At 49.1% G+C, this 16552-nt stretch overlaps 4 protein-coding genes across 4 annotated transcripts; 2 read left to right on the top strand and 2 right to left on the bottom strand.

Moving 5' to 3' along the window:
• The first annotated feature begins 483 nt into the window (after positions 1-483).
• GGI43DRAFT_409043 (uncharacterized protein) lies at positions 484-3960 on the top strand. Its single transcript, XM_083206439.1, has 2 exons — positions 484-1186; positions 1269-3960. Exons 1-2 carry the CDS (start codon positions 920-922, stop codon positions 3387-3389), a joined length of 2388 nt encoding a protein of 795 aa, XP_083059339.1. The 5' UTR covers positions 484-919; the 3' UTR covers positions 3390-3960.
• Positions 3961-4448: 488 nt separating this feature from the next.
• On the top strand, positions 4449-5294 carry GGI43DRAFT_93548 (uncharacterized protein). The gene has a single exon (XM_083210537.1). It carries the CDS (start codon positions 4572-4574, stop codon positions 5145-5147), a length of 576 nt encoding a protein of 191 aa, XP_083059340.1. The 5' UTR covers positions 4449-4571; the 3' UTR covers positions 5148-5294.
• A 134-nt stretch (positions 5295-5428) lies between these two features.
• GGI43DRAFT_93545 (uncharacterized protein) lies at positions 5429-6433 on the bottom strand. Its single transcript, XM_083210536.1, has one exon. It carries the CDS (start codon positions 6373-6375, stop codon positions 5653-5655), a length of 723 nt encoding a protein of 240 aa, XP_083059341.1. The 5' UTR covers positions 6376-6433; the 3' UTR covers positions 5429-5652.
• Positions 6434-6534: 101 nt separating this feature from the next.
• Positions 6535-15469, bottom strand: GGI43DRAFT_93572 (cell morphogenesis N-terminal-domain-containing protein). The gene is made up of 3 exons (XM_083210538.1): positions 15094-15469; positions 14239-14930; positions 6535-14172 (listed from the first exon to the last, which is right to left on the bottom strand). The coding sequence occupies exons 1-3, from the start codon at positions 15095-15097 to the stop codon at positions 7192-7194; spliced, it is 7677 nt and encodes a 2558-aa protein (XP_083059342.1). The 5' UTR covers positions 15098-15469; the 3' UTR covers positions 6535-7191.
• Positions 15470-16552: the final 1083 nt, after the last annotated feature.

Here is a 16552-nt window from a genome sequence, read left to right on the forward strand (position 1 = left end):
AAGACACGCCGGCACAGCGCCCTTCCCAGCATTTTCAGCGGCATTGCCGGGAGGGTGGGGTTCTGAAGCCCGTCGCGGATGCATAATCCGGGCTACTGCTGGCCAGTATTAATGGATTATTATATGCGGCAGGCGCCAGCTGAAGGCGAGCTGTTGAGGTGAGAGGTGATAAACGATAAGTAAACGAGTATTGTTAGTGCTATTAGCATGCTTGACATGCGCGAAAAACAATATGAGTCCTTTTCTAAAAGAGTAATATTGGGATGCTCCCAATACTTCGTTTCTAAGCAGCATTCAATGATACATGACCATCTACTGCCTTTATCAGTACCCCTTTGGGTGCTAATGCGGCACCTACAGCGCTCACATGCGTCCCCGACCCGCCTATGGCGCTGGCGCAAACTCCACTGCGCGCGCTATCCGACTCCCCGTGAGTAGCGTGATGTGCGCTATCGGCATAGCACGGGTGGTTATCGCATTGACCTTTGGGCACCGACGTAATGTTTGCGTGATTCACCGCCCAGCGCCGCCCCGGCAGTAACAGCCCATCCGCCTGTGCGTTCAGCTGGGCTTGCTTCGACTCCATACTTGAGTTGTCATTACTGTTCCAACGCCTTCCCGTAAAGCAACGTTGTTTTTACCCTTGTCCTCCCAGTGCTCTTTTCCTTGTCTACCTGCAGCCGCCCTTGCAACCGACGTGCAGAAGCGAAACAGACGCCTCCCCTCAAAGGCAGCTCTACAGTCCCGCTTGGATGAACCGCCAGGCCCATTTATCTGCAAATAGATCGGCTCCGATGGTGACGATTTCGGCGGCGGCTGTTCATCACCTTGGCGGCTGAATATTTTGAAGAGCCTTCTTTTCCCATGATCCGATCATTTTGCGTTGCGTCAAAATATCTCGCCATAAAATCGTTCGCAAATGCCCATCTTTCAGGACGACATCGATAATGTACCGCCAGCCTCCAGCCCATCCGGGTCCCTAAGTATCGAGCCAGCAGGGTCGAGGAGTCGTCGCTTTTCCGAGGAAAGCCTGCAACTCGAGCTATGCGAAGGGCCGGTTCCCGATAGCCCTGAAGCTCGTCCGTCGATACCCAAGAGCGATGAGGAGACCAGGATATCGGATAGAGCCGAGCTGATACAGAGGTTGAAACGAGGAGAGAGCCCAACTTGGGTTCCTAATAGACATGTAGGCCCAAGCTACTTCCTCTCTGGATATTTCTTTCGTTTTTTTTTTTTTTTTCATTCTCTTTACTAACCATGGCTCCTAGCTCGAAACGATCCTCCAACAGGGTAAATCTTACGGTCAAGACGACCGCACCCAAGTGTCTCCCGAATCACCGAGTCTCCTACCACCAGCACCAATTACACCAGAGAAGAATAAGTCGTCAGAGCCAGTCGATGAGAGATTGCGAGATGGACTGAGTATTGAACGGCCGAGATCAGCCTTACACAGCGGCGATTTCACGAGTGACGGTTCAGCATCCGAGAGTGGACATCTCAGTGACTCAGGAAGGGATAACGGCGAGGAGCGGGTGCCGCCTGAGCATACCTGGTTCCCAACATCGCCACCGAGAGGCTTTACACCATTTTCATATGGTGGGAAAGCCCAGCTGATAGAAAATAATACCATCGATGGCTTCAAATCTGATTCATCTTTACTGTCGACGTCGCTGTCTAGCTTCATATATCAGCCGCCGACCAGTCCTCTCGCGCAGTCTGAGACGAATGAAGACATTGATTTATCCGTGCCGTCTGAATTTCCATCTACCACGTTTAACCCTACAAGGCGACATACTCTCACCTCCAGCCATTCTACGCCATTTTTCTCGCCTTCTCCTTCAAGATCCCGGCTGCAGTCTCGACTTTCTTCACGGCAGGGTGCTTTACCATATCAAGCTCACCAGCCTCGCCGCTCCTTAACATCTGCTCCCACCTTTTCCCATGGTCACCATCACTTCCTTACTCCTCAGACACCGGCATTTCTGCGCTCGCGACGACAATCTTTTGGCTCAGATACCACTTCGCCAATCCAACATGCTTCCATGGTCGGATCCTACGAAGAAAGTATTCTGCGTGGCCGTATGTCGACAACACCATCGCAGCCATTCGAGTTCCTGGCCCAGATTGGCGTATTGGGAAAAGGTAACTGCAAGCCGAGTCTTCGATGCCCGCGGCATGTGACACTCCCTTTCCCGGCCGTGTACTATAGATACAGTAGCACTCCGCAGGGAGGGTCGCCGCTTGAAGACGGCCCAAGCCCATATGTTGGCCTGATTGACTTGGAGAACGGCCTTTCTAATCCTGAGGAGGAGTCAAGGTCGCGGAAGAAGGCCCAAAGTCGGTATAGTGACCGAAAGCAGCAGGCCAGCAGCGAGACCGCCAGGATGGATGGAGAAGGCGTTGAGGTAGATCGGGAACGATCCAAGGCTACCGGGCCCAGACGCCCGTCGGGGTCTGCGAGAGCACCTCCGGGAGGAAGCTATAGAATCCCTGAAACTGGCCAAATCCAGATCATTATCAAAAATCAAAACAAAACAGCTGTCAAACTCTTTCTCGTGCCTTATGACTTGACTGGCATGACGCCAGGGACGAAAACATTTATTCGCCAGCGCAGTTATTCTGCTGGCCCTATAATCGATAATGTGCCCAACATGCCTAAATCGGGCATGGACCGCCCCATACTCAGATATCTCATTCATCTGCATATTTGCTCTCCTAGCAAAGGACGCTTCTACTTGTACAAAAGTATTCGCATCGTTTTTGCAAACCGAGTGCCCGATGGGAAAGAAAAGCTACGCAACGAGACTACGCTGCCTGAACCGCGGTTCTCTCCGTATAAGCCTGTCAGGGCGATGAACCTTGCGTTTTCGAGTCACGGCAGCAGCGCGGGAGCTAGGCTGACCAACGAGAAGGCTCTGCGACGACGCAGCATGGGCATATTCATGGGTAGCAAGACGCCAACGTTTGACAACATGGACAGCATTGCGTTGTCGCCTGACCTGATGACCATGATAGCTCCGTCGCACAACTTTGCTCGCGGCAGTGTCACTCCCGTAGATTCGGTACCACAACTCCATCCACAGTCAGACACCACAGATAGCGGCGACAATAATGATGGTTCTATTGGTACCCCCACGGGATTTGGCCCACCAGGCGCTTTGTCTTCACAGGCTAACAGCTGCTTGGCCTCTCGAGATCCAGATGGTGCTGGCATTTGGGGCCCAGCACAATACGAGAAGCTCGACAAAGACGATGCTCGTTATGGTGGAAACACCTTTTATCGCACAGCTATCGGCAATTCCTCCGGGAATGCTCCTGAAAGCTTGCTCTCTCAGCGTCTGCGTAGCTTGGGTGTCAAGCCTCAGCAGAAGGATGAGCCAGCTGAGTGATGAAAATACATGTATTATTCTGTTACAAATATGTTTACCAGCGCCGTTTTCATTTTTTTGTTCCTCTCATCGATTCTTTTTTTCGTCTTTGATTCATTATTACTACTACATACACCCACCTCTCGTTCTGGCGTTTTTTGGATACTGGAACACAGAACACAAGTTTGAATTCTATTCAAAACTCTTTTTAGTCGCAAATTCCTTTCCCTATATATCTCTGGCATAGATCAGGAAATCGGAGCACTATTATTATTATTATTCAACTTTTCGATTTACTCTTCTAATAATTCACTATATTCAGCTAGGTAAACACTTTGAAAATACGTACACGCCCGCAACGTCGTGTATCTAACCTAAAAGACTCAATGCCGTGCTTACCATTTGATGCGCAAAATCAAAAGCTTATCAAGATCACAACTAGGGGAAAAGAAAGAAAGAAAAAAGATCTTGAGAGTGAGAGTGTAAGAGAGAAAAGAAATAAGCAGAAAAAGAGAAAAATTGTGCAATGTATTTACCATCGTGAATAGCTAGGGTAGATTGATTATATCAAATATCAACCTTTTATAAACCGTCCCGCTCTCATCTCTAACTTTCAGCCCACAACTGAAAGTTGTGTGTATTGAATACGCTAGCATTTATAACATACATTGAATACTTCATACCTACTGCTTATAGTTTACCTAGGTACTTAGATATTAAAAATAGCCCGGTTCAAATAATTTTACAACAGCTTCGAGCAGTGTATTGTAGTAATCGAAGTTAGCAGAACCTTGAAAAGAATGCGTGCAGGTTATGTATGAACCAGCGCAGAAAGTGCTTATAGGAGCGGGGCACGTGACACCTCCAGAGCTGTGGACATCCACCCAACTCTAGCTCATGAGCTAAGTAAAGCTTGGGTAGCTTCATGGCTTCTAACCTTGTCAATTCAAGATTCATTCAGTAAACTCCACTCATATTGTGGTATTGTAAATAAACAAAACAACAACTCAATTAGCAACTCTGAAAGTTCTATAAAAGGCATCTAATAAGACCTTACCTGACCCGATTTTACATGCAGTAATCACCTCAATCCGTATTCCAACATAAAATACGAATAACCCAAAACATCAGATTGGCCCAAACGCTACATACTGCTCAGCTCAACTCAGCTCAGCTCAACTCAATTCATTTCAGTGACTCATCATGGCATCGCTACCACAAAAAGGAAAAGACGACATCGCCTCCACCATTTCCAAACTCAGCATTAGCACTGGAAAGTCCAAAAAGTCCAAAGAGCCTGTCGCGGACTCATGGGAGGATGAAGATGTATCCGATGAAGAAGCAGAGGCAGCAGCAGCAGCAGAGGAACAAGAAGAGGAAGAAGGCAGAGACGCAGACGCAGGAATGTCAACGCCCTCATCGCTAGCAACGCCAGCGGTCCCTCCACCAACCCCCGCCTCGCCGCTGGGCTACGAATCACCCCACGAATGGGCGTCCCTCGGCAGCCAGAGCCAGAGCCCAATGGTGACGTCGACATCCGGCACAGGCAGCGGGAGCGGCACGCCTCCCGCAAGGAGACCCGAGAAGACAGACGCAGTGGCGAGGCGGCTGATTGCGGCAGGCCTGGGCATCAAGGCGCCCAGGCAGACGGAAGAGCAGAGGGCGTATCAGCGGTCTGTTCGGGAGCAGGAGAAGAAGAGGAGGGAAGAGGCGAAGGCGGAGGAAGAGAAGAGAAAGGCAGAGACAGAGAAGGCGAAGATGGCTGTGTGGGAGGACTGAGAGCTCTTTGTTTTGGGGCATGAGGAGTTTTGGATTTTTGTTTTATATTGTTTCATCTTCAATGCAATGTGAGGGCTGAAGAGATGGGCATATATGATTACTTGAATGAAGGCTTGGAGTTTGCTTGGCGATGGTCATGCAGACCAGCCGATGAAATTGGTATATGTACTCTTCCTTGAGTATTCCCATGCCATACATGTGAAATTCTGTTTAAAACCTAATAAACTACGCCCCATATAGTAGCAGCGTATGGCTCCTCAGGCGAAGCGATATCCCATCCAATGAGTGCCACCCTTCAACAAGAGCATAGTGTTATCTGCCGTTTGTGGGTACACATCTAGCTTTCAGATATCAGCATAGGATAATATAGTGTAAATGCTATTGCCATTGACCCCGAATTCGCTGCTTCTAGAATCACAGAACATTGTAGGCTGAAGTCGTCATATCAGACGAGATGGAAAAATGATAGCTCACCAGAGGGCCATCATCTCATATCCACCATCCCTCACTCAATAATCGGTAGCGGTAATCCATCTTTCATGAGAACAATCTCATCTTCTTCCTCTTCGCCAGCCCCTCTCTTCAACGCAACATCAATCCCCTCCAGCCCTTCTTCCTCTGCCCTCTGATTCCACTGCATCTGCTTCATCACACCATCCAAAGTACAGCAAAAGTACGCCATCGGAGAACGACTCCTCGCCAGAGCATCCCTCATACCCTTTGTCGTCTGCTTCCCCGTCACCAACACCCCCAGCACGCCCGAGCCTCGCCACCCAGGCGGTGCGCCCACAAACGACCCTTCCAGCTCTCTGATGAAATGAGGCCCTACCTTAGATCCCGCCTTGCATTGCACCAGAACCTTGAGAGTCTTCGATGTTGACGGAATGGTCCATTCTCCTAGGAGGTCGATGCCAAAGTCTGATGCCCCGCCGACTCTCTTTAGGGAGAAGCCATAGCGGGCGAGACGCTCAGCTACGAGATACTCGTACTGGGTGCCGATGAATGTGTTGGATTTTTCGTCTAGACCAACACGTTTCGCATAGGCTAGGAATGAGGCGAGATCTGTGTGCTGAGAAGTCTCGGTTGCTTTTGACTTGAATGCTGATGCTGTTGACTTGCGGCTTGCACTTGCGCTTGCAAACTCTCGGGTAGTTATGTGGAGTGTATTGGTTACAGGACGGTTCCAGTTACTATATGTGGTGCCGAGCTTGATACTCCAGCGCAGCATTATCTAGATAAATAATAACAGTATTTATAAATTATACAATAGTAAAATAAGACCACCAGTTTCATCATATGTATATCCATAGTATAAGACGTGTAGAAAAAATCTATTCACTAAGCGGGGCACATCCCACTAATACCGTTTACCGAAATATTTATTGCTGGCACAGTATTACTCAACCATCGACTTCAGTATGCTGAGCAGTGAAAATAAAGATGAAGAGAAGAACTAATGCTGGCAAATGAGATGGTATAACGTGTTGATACCAAAACAAACATCTCTCTAGCATTGTTCATAACTCGACAGTTTCATGAATACATTTACAATGGCTATCATCTCATACTCCAACAAACACGGCAAAACATCCAGACGAAATCCTCAGTATCCTCCAGCATTTCAAAATTTAACAAAGAAAGATTTAATATTATTAACATCCACGTAATTAAATACACACTCATCACACGTACGTCTTCGGATCCCCTTCACTAATATTTTCTCTTATTACATCCACGCCCTATCTCCTTCGTATACATGCATCAATCACCATTTTCTTCCTCTCTCCTCCTCAACAACTGCCAAAAAAGGGTATTGTTTGCTTGTCAGTGACTCATACAGTTTCATGTCCATCTATTCCCATTTTCAGTAAAAAAACACCTCGTCTTTTATTCTTTCAAAAAAACAAAAAAATCCCGGCATGCCTCGTAAACCTCATAAAGTAAATAAAACGAAAGAACAAGAAAACAACATCTCTATATAGCTTTTTTTGCAGTTCATCCAGTGAGAAAAATATAATGAAAGACGAGAAAATAAACAGGCTTTTCAAATAGGGTCGCCTTCTCCAAATTCTCCGGGCACGTTTGTCAAATACAACTTGCTGGTAATCTTTGGAGTTGGCTGAGGCGGCGCCTTGTCTCGCTGCTGACGCTCCCGAGATCTGCTGGTTAGACGCAGATAGTTTGGCTGTGGAACATCATGTATTTGGTCCCGTAAGGTGCTATCCAGCGAAAAAGATGACGACCCGTCGTCCATGGTTCCCAAGTCGATTCTATCGTCGTCTGTGTCTGAGAAGCCGCTCACCACCAGTTCGTCGTCTGATGCAAAATCTTGCGGATAATGCGAATGAGGCGCGGAAGGCGAAGTAATTGATCGAGCGTGCAGGCCAGCGCGAGGAGCCAAGCTGCTACCCATAGTAAATGCCCCAGGGTTCATAGTGTTGGAAGCATATTCTCTTGCAAAGACGCTAGGTCGTTCCACGAATCCATTTTGAAAAGATGTGTTGTTGGATGCTTCGTGCAAGATTGGTAAGATCTGTTCGTCGTACAGCTCTGTACCCGTTTCATAAGACTCAGGCGTGAATTCGGTAATTGTAAGAGAAGATCGTCCGTCATCATCCGTATGAGGGCTCGGGGGCTCGTCAAAGAAGTCGTCGAGACTATCCAGTTTCGTAACTAGATCGCCTGGGTGAGCTTCGACGCGAGCCTCGTCAGAAAGCATAGTCTCCGACCGGTCCAGAGAATCAAAATATCCATAAGGAAAATCTTCCGAGTGGAATTCGACTTCCGCAGTAGGTGTAGCCTCTACTGAAGAACCCTCAGTGCTTTGACACATGTAAAAGGCAGCATGGATATTGGCCCTCGTGGCTTCAGTCTTTCGAGCGGGGATCGGAATAGCCCAGCCAGACAGCTCTGGAATGCCAAAAAGGCTTTGGGCTCGTTCATACTCTTTTCGTACGGCTTTTGACGTTAAGCGAGCCATGCTCATCCTCAGGTGCTGTTTGTCCATGTGGCTTCCTGACATGGTCATAATATTATCAAGCACCTCAAGTGCTCCCATGCAAAACTCAGACTGCAAAAGGCGCAATAGTGGAGATATGAGATCAGAGCCATGAACTGCAATCTCAGGGTTGCGCATATCAATGTCTGGGATAACAATACAGAGAATGCGCATAGTCTGAACCTTGACCCAGGAGAGTGAGTTGGTCAGTAAGCCCATTAAAAACGTCATCATCCTAAATTCCATGTGCGGCAGGTAAAATTCACGAAGTGCCACAAAAAGTTGAGTCATAAAATCTTCCGAGCTTTGGAAACAGTCGGATATCAAGTCATCCAGAACGAGCCCAATACCCTCGAGGCCTTGGCGATCAGACTCGGCGAGGAGTATCTTGGCAGTATTTACTGCCTCTGGAGATAGGCCGCCTCGTTCCAATTCATCCAGGAAACGTGGGAAATTCGCCAGCAGAGCAAAGAACAACCGGTTATCGTCTCCAATGAGGCCATCCCCGGGAAGCTTGACCAGTCTATCAATGATATCAAGCGTTGGCTGCCAGCAGAGGGATGATCTCAGGCCCTTGTGAAGCAAAGGTTGCAGCCCCTCGAATGGGCCCTCCCATTTACTCGGCTGGCCATCCGCAATCAGTCTTCTCACATTTGCGGCTCTAAAGTCAACCTTGCCGATTAATTCGTTTAGCATTTCCAATGCCTCGAGAAATTCGCGCTCATTGATGGATTCCAAGCAGGCACAAGTTGTCCAGAACAACTGTGGGAAGGTAATGAGTTTCTCAGAATCCAGCTTGACGATGAGCGTCTTGAGAGTCGTCAAGATCTCCATGGAAAATGCTTGGATTTCAGGGTCTTCATCGGCAATCGTGTTTGAAAGGCGAGCAAGCATATCGCCAAGCATATACTGGTCCAAAGATGTGAGAACGCATCGGAATATCTGAAATGAGCGGCATGCCAAGTGTCTAACTGGGCAGGAGGTAGCCCAAGTCAATGATAATCTGCCCCATTGTTCTTTGATTCCCGGGAACGCGACCTCAAAGGTTTTCACAACCTCGTTGGTAAGATATTCCATGCTTTGAGGGACTTTATTCTCGTGGTCGTAGACCTTTCCATTGCTATCCTCGTAGCTCCACACGACAGAACGATCATGCTGACGAACTAAATCTATCAGTTCCTCGATTGACTCCTTCCGATCCAGGTCTGTTTGATCATCAATGCGAGACATGACCAGTTCATGAATGAGATGCACCAGCATCTCGCGAGCTTGTTCTTGAACTAACGGGGTGTAGTGATCCCAGAGCACGGTAACAGAATGTAGCAACAGGGGAACGCACTCGGGGGTCAGCTGCACTGGGGACACCATGAGATCCACGAGCAAGATCAGAGATAGTTGGCCGAGAGAGAATCCGGCTTGCTTAGTGCCTACAGGCAAGGCTTCCGCTAGATCGGCACAGTACGGCAGACTACTAGTATCTGGCGGCGGTTGAGGCAGCTCCCTCTTCTCGATAGGAACCATGGCTTTAGGGTTGATCTGTTGAAGCAGGAACTCAACAACTTTAACACCAGGTGCACTATTTGATGTGGAGAGAAAGACGACGATTTGTTTTGCGTACTCGACAAAGTTCTGTTCTCGTCGCTCTAGGCAGAGCTGCATAATAAAATCGAGCACTAGACGTACGTTTCCAAGATGCGGCCCTGTAGCAAGAGCTTGCCAAAGGGCCTGAACCTCGTTATGCAGCGCCCCGCCGGATTTGATTGTAATTTCCAGCAAATTCGCCAAGAGAACGTAGGACTGCGCCGTGGGACCTCCGTTAGGATCCAGCGTCAATTCAATCGCCTGTATCCAGGGCAGCACAATGGCAACAACGTTTCTTTGTGCTGCTGGTTGAAGATCCTTGAAATACAAAGTAAATTCGGAGATGACATGAAAGGCAAGTTCAGTATACTGGTTCGCAAGTCTCTTGGAGATCTCAAATTGAGCCAACTTGTACACAGCCTGAGTTTTGTCTGAGACACTAATGTCAAAATCTTGAATCTTCGAGTTTCTTTGCTGGCGGGCCTCCAACACTCGCAATACGGTTGAAGATTTCGACCTGACTTCACTCTGATCATCCCCGAGCATGAAGAGGCATAGGGCGAGGAGTTTCCAAAATGGGCAAGGGTAGTCGCCGTGCTCTTGTAACACGTCAACGAATACCAAGAAATAACTTTCAAGGACTTTGGAAACATCGGCCAGATAACAGCGCGCGATGCAATGCTCCAGCAGATATGGGTACTCTTTGTTGTGAACCACTAGATTTTTCAGGGCCCTCCTGCCGATGACGTTCATCTTGTCGCTGCCCGAGTTGAAAATGGCCTCGATCCACGAAAGCATTCGGCGTATGTCAAACTGCAACGTGACACCACTCTCTGTTGTAATATTAATCGGTCCACCACACAACGATGCCATGGCGCTCAAGGCGGCGGTTCTAAGGTTACGTTTTTCAATTTCCATTGCCGCGGTGGCAGTGCCTCGTTCACCTAATGATTGCTGATCCATCAAATTCTGCCGCATGTTGTCTTCTCTAGCCCGAACCTCGGTCTGATTTGGCGAGAATCCGCACCAATCTTCCATTAGAGAAAAGGCAGACTTCCGGGATTCAAATGTCATCCATCGAGAGGGATCTTTCGTCCGATTGATTCCTTCAAACAGCGATTCCATGAGCCCACAGTAATATCTTCGTAGCTTTTGAAACTCCCAGTCCATCTGCACTTCTCCATCCATTAAAAACAGTTTCAGATCTTTAGCATACGCAGTCAAAGTACTAAGGAAATATTCAGACTGGTAAACGATCGGATCCTTGAGGAAATGCGACGTCAGCTTGAAAACATGAGTGATTTCTGTTCTGAGCAGATCCATTTTGCGATTTCTGCGCGGACTACTGTTTGCTCGCTGGTGGATTCTCGCACGAGCCTCGTCATTGCAGCGAGATACTTGGCCCTGGAGTTCTTCCAGCAAGGTCTGATATATGTGAATATTGATTGATCCCATAGCAACAACTACGGCATCTCGAACAGATGCCGATGTAGCAGATAGGAGCGGGATCAAGTATTTGAAAAGAGTTCTTGCCGTGACAGCTTTCTCTGTCGGTGCAGGCTTAGATGACTTGCGAGTGTGCTGAATAGAATCCAAAGGAACGCTCTGTGGTGCGCTGCCTGGGTCTGCTAGGGTAGTGCATGCAAAAATGAGATACAGCTTCCACTGCTCTACGATCGATTCTGGCTGAGCAGTAGGTGATCGGGGAATTGGGCGATTGTTGTGGACTCCTTCTCCAGTGTGGTAAGGACCTCTTGTAGGTTCGGACAAAAATACAATAGGCTTGTACATCTGAAGGACGCGGTTGCAGATCAGATCTCGACATATGGTAACTGCAAATGGGCATTTCTCAAAGGCAATCCGCATCAGGTTGGGGAAGATTTTGAACCACAGCGTCGTATCATAGGTAACTTCGCTAGTGCATAGCTCAATAAGGGCGCCTTTACCGTTGCCGTTTTGTAAGCCTCGCTGTAGTCTACTGCGCTCGGCAACGGACAGGTGTTCATCGTCAAAATTCATCACTTGGGATGAATCGTTCTCAAGAACATTGATTAGTCTCAAAGAGTCCTTTTCTTCCGACGTATCTTTACCCAGTGCTTTGTCAAATTCGGTAATGAGGCGAAGAACAGTAATGGCGAAGTATCGAACACGCCTTGACTGTGAGCATAGGAAGAACAGCCCATGCGCCTCAGCCTGGTCAACCTCAGCCCAGACACTAGATAGATCCAGCTTCAGAGCTCGGTTATCAGAACTACTGCCTTCAGACTCGCCCGCTGCAGCATCTCGCGACTTCTGTCTGATCTCTTCGATCCATATTTTCAGCAGCTCGACGTAGAGCCGTAACGTATTTTCGATATGGTTAGCCCCAAGCATTCCGCCATCAGACATGGTCGAGTATCTATCATCAAAATTAAAGATGAAACGTGCAAATCCCATGGTGACTTGCTGCGCATGAGATTGGCGAGCAATAGCTTTGAGAGAGTTGGCAGATGATTCTGCAATATTATATTGCACATGGGCAGTGCCCGTGCATAAAAGATTAATTAGAGAATTGAAGGGTATATCGACGGAGAGGCAGCGGGGAAGTGCTTGGACGGCTACGTGTAATAGCTCGTAAAATGCTTGCTTCTGGTCCGCCGCGGTTTGATGTTCATCACGTCGAGAGAAGGTAAATGATTCGGAGATTGGTGTCTTGGGTCCTGGACTACCAAATTTTTCATCCAAAGCTGCCTGGCCACCAAATGTATTGTCGCAAACAATTGTGATCTTGCCCAGAATTTCACAGAATTTGAGATAGTATTCTCGAACACCATCTGTCAGTACATGAGTGAGGACAGGTCGTGAAACGTGGCTTTCCCTCATCGACGAAGAGCTTGATACGGATGTAGGACTACTTCGAGGAGGCGCCAGCATTGGTGAGGCAGGGAATCGCTCCGCACTTGTTGGCGCCGAGTCGTAAATCTGAGGAAATGGCGGTCGACCTTGTTCTCCCTTTTCTAAATCTGACATGATACTCAAGAACGCCCTAATACCGACTACGATCCTGTCAGGATCCAGCTGTTCAACTCTGAGCTCTTTATTGGCAGTGAAGAGCTCGGCATTAATGAGGGGGAAGATGACGGTGCGGAAGCAAAATTCGGGATATTTAAAACCGATGATACGGATTATCTGAATCAGGGGTTCTGTGATGGTGGCATCAGACGCAACAATACTCCGTCTCGACGGCGGGAGGACCAATTTTATAACGTCATCAAGCTTCCGCGCCACGCTTTGGAAGGTGTCGTTGGTACGATACAGGTATGTCCAGACTAGGCGAGATATCACTTGTAGGCATAAAGGTTTAGTCAATCGATCTTTTACCTTTGTCTGCAGAGGCAGAACCAGCTGCAGCCACTGCGCTCCAAAGTTGTCCGGCGAAGAGACACAAAGCATTGTGGCCGTGAGTGGGAATGCGACGGTCCAATGTCGTGGCTTTGTAAACATTTGTGCCAGCCGTGGTCCAATAGCCGCCACGACTTCCATCCACTTGGGATGCATTAGGTGGCTATTGCTCGCTTTGGATGCGATTCCGAGCAGAAGCAGGTCGATGATCTGGCAAAAGGCGGTCTTAACTCTTGGTCCGTGAGACCTGTTAAAAAGACGACCCAGCGAAACCAAGAAGTCACACGACTGTTCCCAAGCATCCTCGGGTGAGATTTTGATGCGAAGATGCTTCATTCCCCCAAGAACAAGATCCATCTTTCCATCGTTGGTATCGCGGCTTGTCAGAGAAGTAGGGCTCTTGGTCACACGCTCAGTTAAAGAGCTATCAAGGTCTTCGATGAATCGCTTCGTGACTCCGGCGAAGTTGATGTCGCTCATGTGGCCGAGGAGAAGAGTGAAAAGATTCCAATTGGCCATCTTCAAAGGCGAGGCGAGCAGCTGCTCACTGTCGGCAATCTTGAGCTGGCCAAATATGATGCTCTCCAGCTTGTCCTCGACTTCGGGGGTGATGGATGCCAAACTGCTCTGACATATGACCTCAAGCAAAACGCGACAGAGAATGTAGATTGAAACGGTGGAGCGGCGCTCTTGCTGGGCTACATACTCTTGCTTCGAAGCCAGCGGTCCGCCTCCGGAGAGGCCACTATCGGAGCCATTGGATACAATCGGTCCAATTGGCACAGGTTCAGTATTTCTGCGCAATAGTGGTGTCATCGGCTGAGCCACTCGTAAATGCTGTAGCTGGGTCCTCGCTTCGTTCGCAGCATCACTTTTGCTCTTCCTCCAAAGCATCATTGAGTCTATCAAATTCTTGGGCTTGGGGCTTGCGATATGGCCCAGGGCAACGATGAGCTGGTCGAAAGCCGGGTCCACGCCAGGGCCGCATATCTTGTCAATCTGGGGCTCGGGGTCGAAGGGGGTGGTTATACATTCATTCAGCTTTTCTTCGGCTTGCGCAATGAACTATATCAAAAGCGTTAGCAAATAAGTAAATACATTCAGCTCTAAAGGAGAGAAGGCTCAGCTCACAGAAGTAAATAGCACATGCAAGGCATATTCGCCCACTGTTTTCTGTTCATCTCGATGCTGGCGGGATGACCGTGATGGGTGATCACGTCTTGACTTGCTATGCATTCTTTCAGCTCTACGCGACGGAGCTGAGCCTGGAGGGGTAACGCCGTTGCCAGAGGGTGATCGCTTCATCGTATAAGTTCCATCGCCTGGGCTTGTTGCCTGCCCAGTCAGCATAGCGGCAGCAGTGGCTCTAGGTGGCCCAGCATCTCCCTCTAAGCGTGCTATAGCCGCTTGTATGTCCATCCGATCAAGCCCCAAACCAGCTGCTGCAATCATCTGAGGACTGAGCGGGTTGGATGAAGAGCTCGCGCCGCTGCCATTTCTCGAGTGTTGGTATCCGTGGACGATGGACGTCTGGCGGTGGTGTCCATATGTGGACTTTGCAGAGAGAGGCGGCTCGACTACTCCGCCGGTGTTGGATCGCGATAGAGGGCCAAGAGTTCGTGGTGATGCCAGAGGTAGCGGTAGCGGAATCGTCTTTTCGGAGGGCTCTGCAAGATTTTGCGTGGGGTGGCGCAACGAAGCCGAGTCGAAGGCGGGAGGGCGAACTGTCTGATCCCACTCGGGTTCCTCATCGAGCCTCGCTGAAGATCTCGATGGGAACTTGGCGGATTCCTGGGCATTGTCCGGCGCCGATTGCGATGGCACTGCGCGCGTTCACATCGTCAGCAGCTATCCGTAGGAAACGAGGCTTTTGGTGCGCCCGCATGTCATGTAACGTCATGTATACATGCGGGTTCGACTGCAGTCAAGCAGTAGATCGACTACAGGAGAAAGCCAATAATGCAGAATGCAGCTACTCGTACTCACCCATCTCGAAGCGGACCGCAGCCCAATCCCATCATATGCCTATGGAGCATGCGCTGCCGAGCGAGCGTCTCCGGCTCCGAAATCCACGGCGACCTGAAATCCTGGAGCTTCTCGATTTGGTGGGCAGCTATCAACCAGTTACGATGACACGGCTGCAGCCGGGAAGCACAAAGCTGGGAAACACAGCAGGATGCTATGCTAGTCGTTAATTTAGGTAGCTTGGCTCCCCGTTACGCTGCTCGAGCGAGACTAATTCCTTATAGGGTCCAGCTTGGGCGCTTTTTGCTTTTCTTCCCCAGCCGCCTGGGCTTAGAAACTGTCTTGCGAGAGCGCTGCAAGGGCCGTTGGCTGGTCCTATCAGATGTGACGACGTGACGAAGGGAGGGGCAGATGGAGGTTGGGGATTGGCCGCGGATTAAGGGTCCTCCGGGCTGCGGAGCTAGGTCGGATTTTGAATAGCATCACCATGGTCACTCGGTGTTGGCTCTCGCTGTTGTCTCGCTTTTCCTTGAAGCCTGTGAGTCCTCTGAGCTCATCAACTTTTTGTGGGGAGGCGCTTTGGCCGTTGCTTGTCTTGCTTGGACGTGTAAGGGAGAGACACAAGAGAGCGGAGAGTTATCTCAATATTTCCAGGGTAGCCCCTTTGGCCAGTCGTTGCCGCCTAGAAGCAGCGTACCTCAAGAGCCTCTATCACGATCATTTGCACACATTCAGCTCTATCTGGTCAATAAAAAAAGGCACGATGTGGTAGTTATCAAGTGATTTTGGTTTTGAGATGTAGCGAGTTTATGCAACTCAGTCACGAGACATTGCTCGCAGATACTAGCCTTGATATCGACGTCAAGCTCACTTAGACAACATTGACGTGCGACATGCTACCCCAAATAGTGACGGATGGTGCATCCTCAAGCAAGGAGTAAGTGACAGGCAGCGACAAGTTTATTTCTGGTGGGAATCGGAATCGGCTATTCTTGGTGTACGCAGACTTCGGAAGACGGCGGCTAGATCTCCATTCATCTAGAAATATCTCTCCATCTGGGGTAGTTGAATCAAAGGCGTCTCTATTGCTTGGTGGCTTGCGGTTGACTCGCCTAGCCTTTTTCCCCGCGGACTTCCCGAATCCGGACGTAGCACCGCCCATGATAGACGTCCCGGGAAGAGATCACGGCAAACTAGTAGTACTACTATCCATGAGGAAATCTTTGCTCGTAGCGAGTCCATCACGCCTAGGATGCTTGTAGCAATTAGTGGCCGACAGCAGTGGCGGCAAAGACTGCAGATAGACTCAATTCCGAGAGCCCCGTCCCGATATTTTCTGAGCCTCTCCCCAGATACAATCGTATAGACGGCAAATGAGCTCTCTGCCTGCACAAAAGCTTACCACTACATGGTTTCGTACTCGTACGAGTAATAACCCTAGGATTAGGCAGTAAGATAGATAGACAGGCAAGGAGCAGAA

This window comes from Trichoderma evansii (genome assembly GCF_050947405.1).
Source record: "Trichoderma evansii strain SZMC 28006 chromosome Unknown GGI43scaffold_14, whole genome shotgun sequence".
NCBI lineage: Eukaryota > Fungi > Ascomycota > Sordariomycetes > Hypocreales > Hypocreaceae > Trichoderma > Trichoderma evansii.

Coding starts and splice junctions, on each gene's coding strand:
- GGI43DRAFT_409043 (XM_083206439.1), top strand. CDS start 920: ATGCCCATCTTTCAGGACGACATCGATAATGTACCGCCAGCCTCCAGC. Junction 1,187..1,268: donor CTTGGGTTCCTAATAGACAT/GTAGGCCCAAGC, acceptor CATGGCTCCTAG/CTCGAAACGATCCTCCAACA.
- GGI43DRAFT_93545 (XM_083210536.1), bottom strand. CDS start 6,375: ATGCTGCGCTGGAGTATCAAGCTCGGCACCACATATAGTAACTGGAAC.
- GGI43DRAFT_93572 (XM_083210538.1), bottom strand. Junction 14,173..14,238: donor TGCATGTGCTATTTACTTCT/GTGAGCTGAGCC, acceptor CTTTTGATATAG/TTCATTGCGCAAGCCGAAGA.
- GGI43DRAFT_93548 (XM_083210537.1), top strand. CDS start 4,572: ATGGCATCGCTACCACAAAAAGGAAAAGACGACATCGCCTCCACCATT.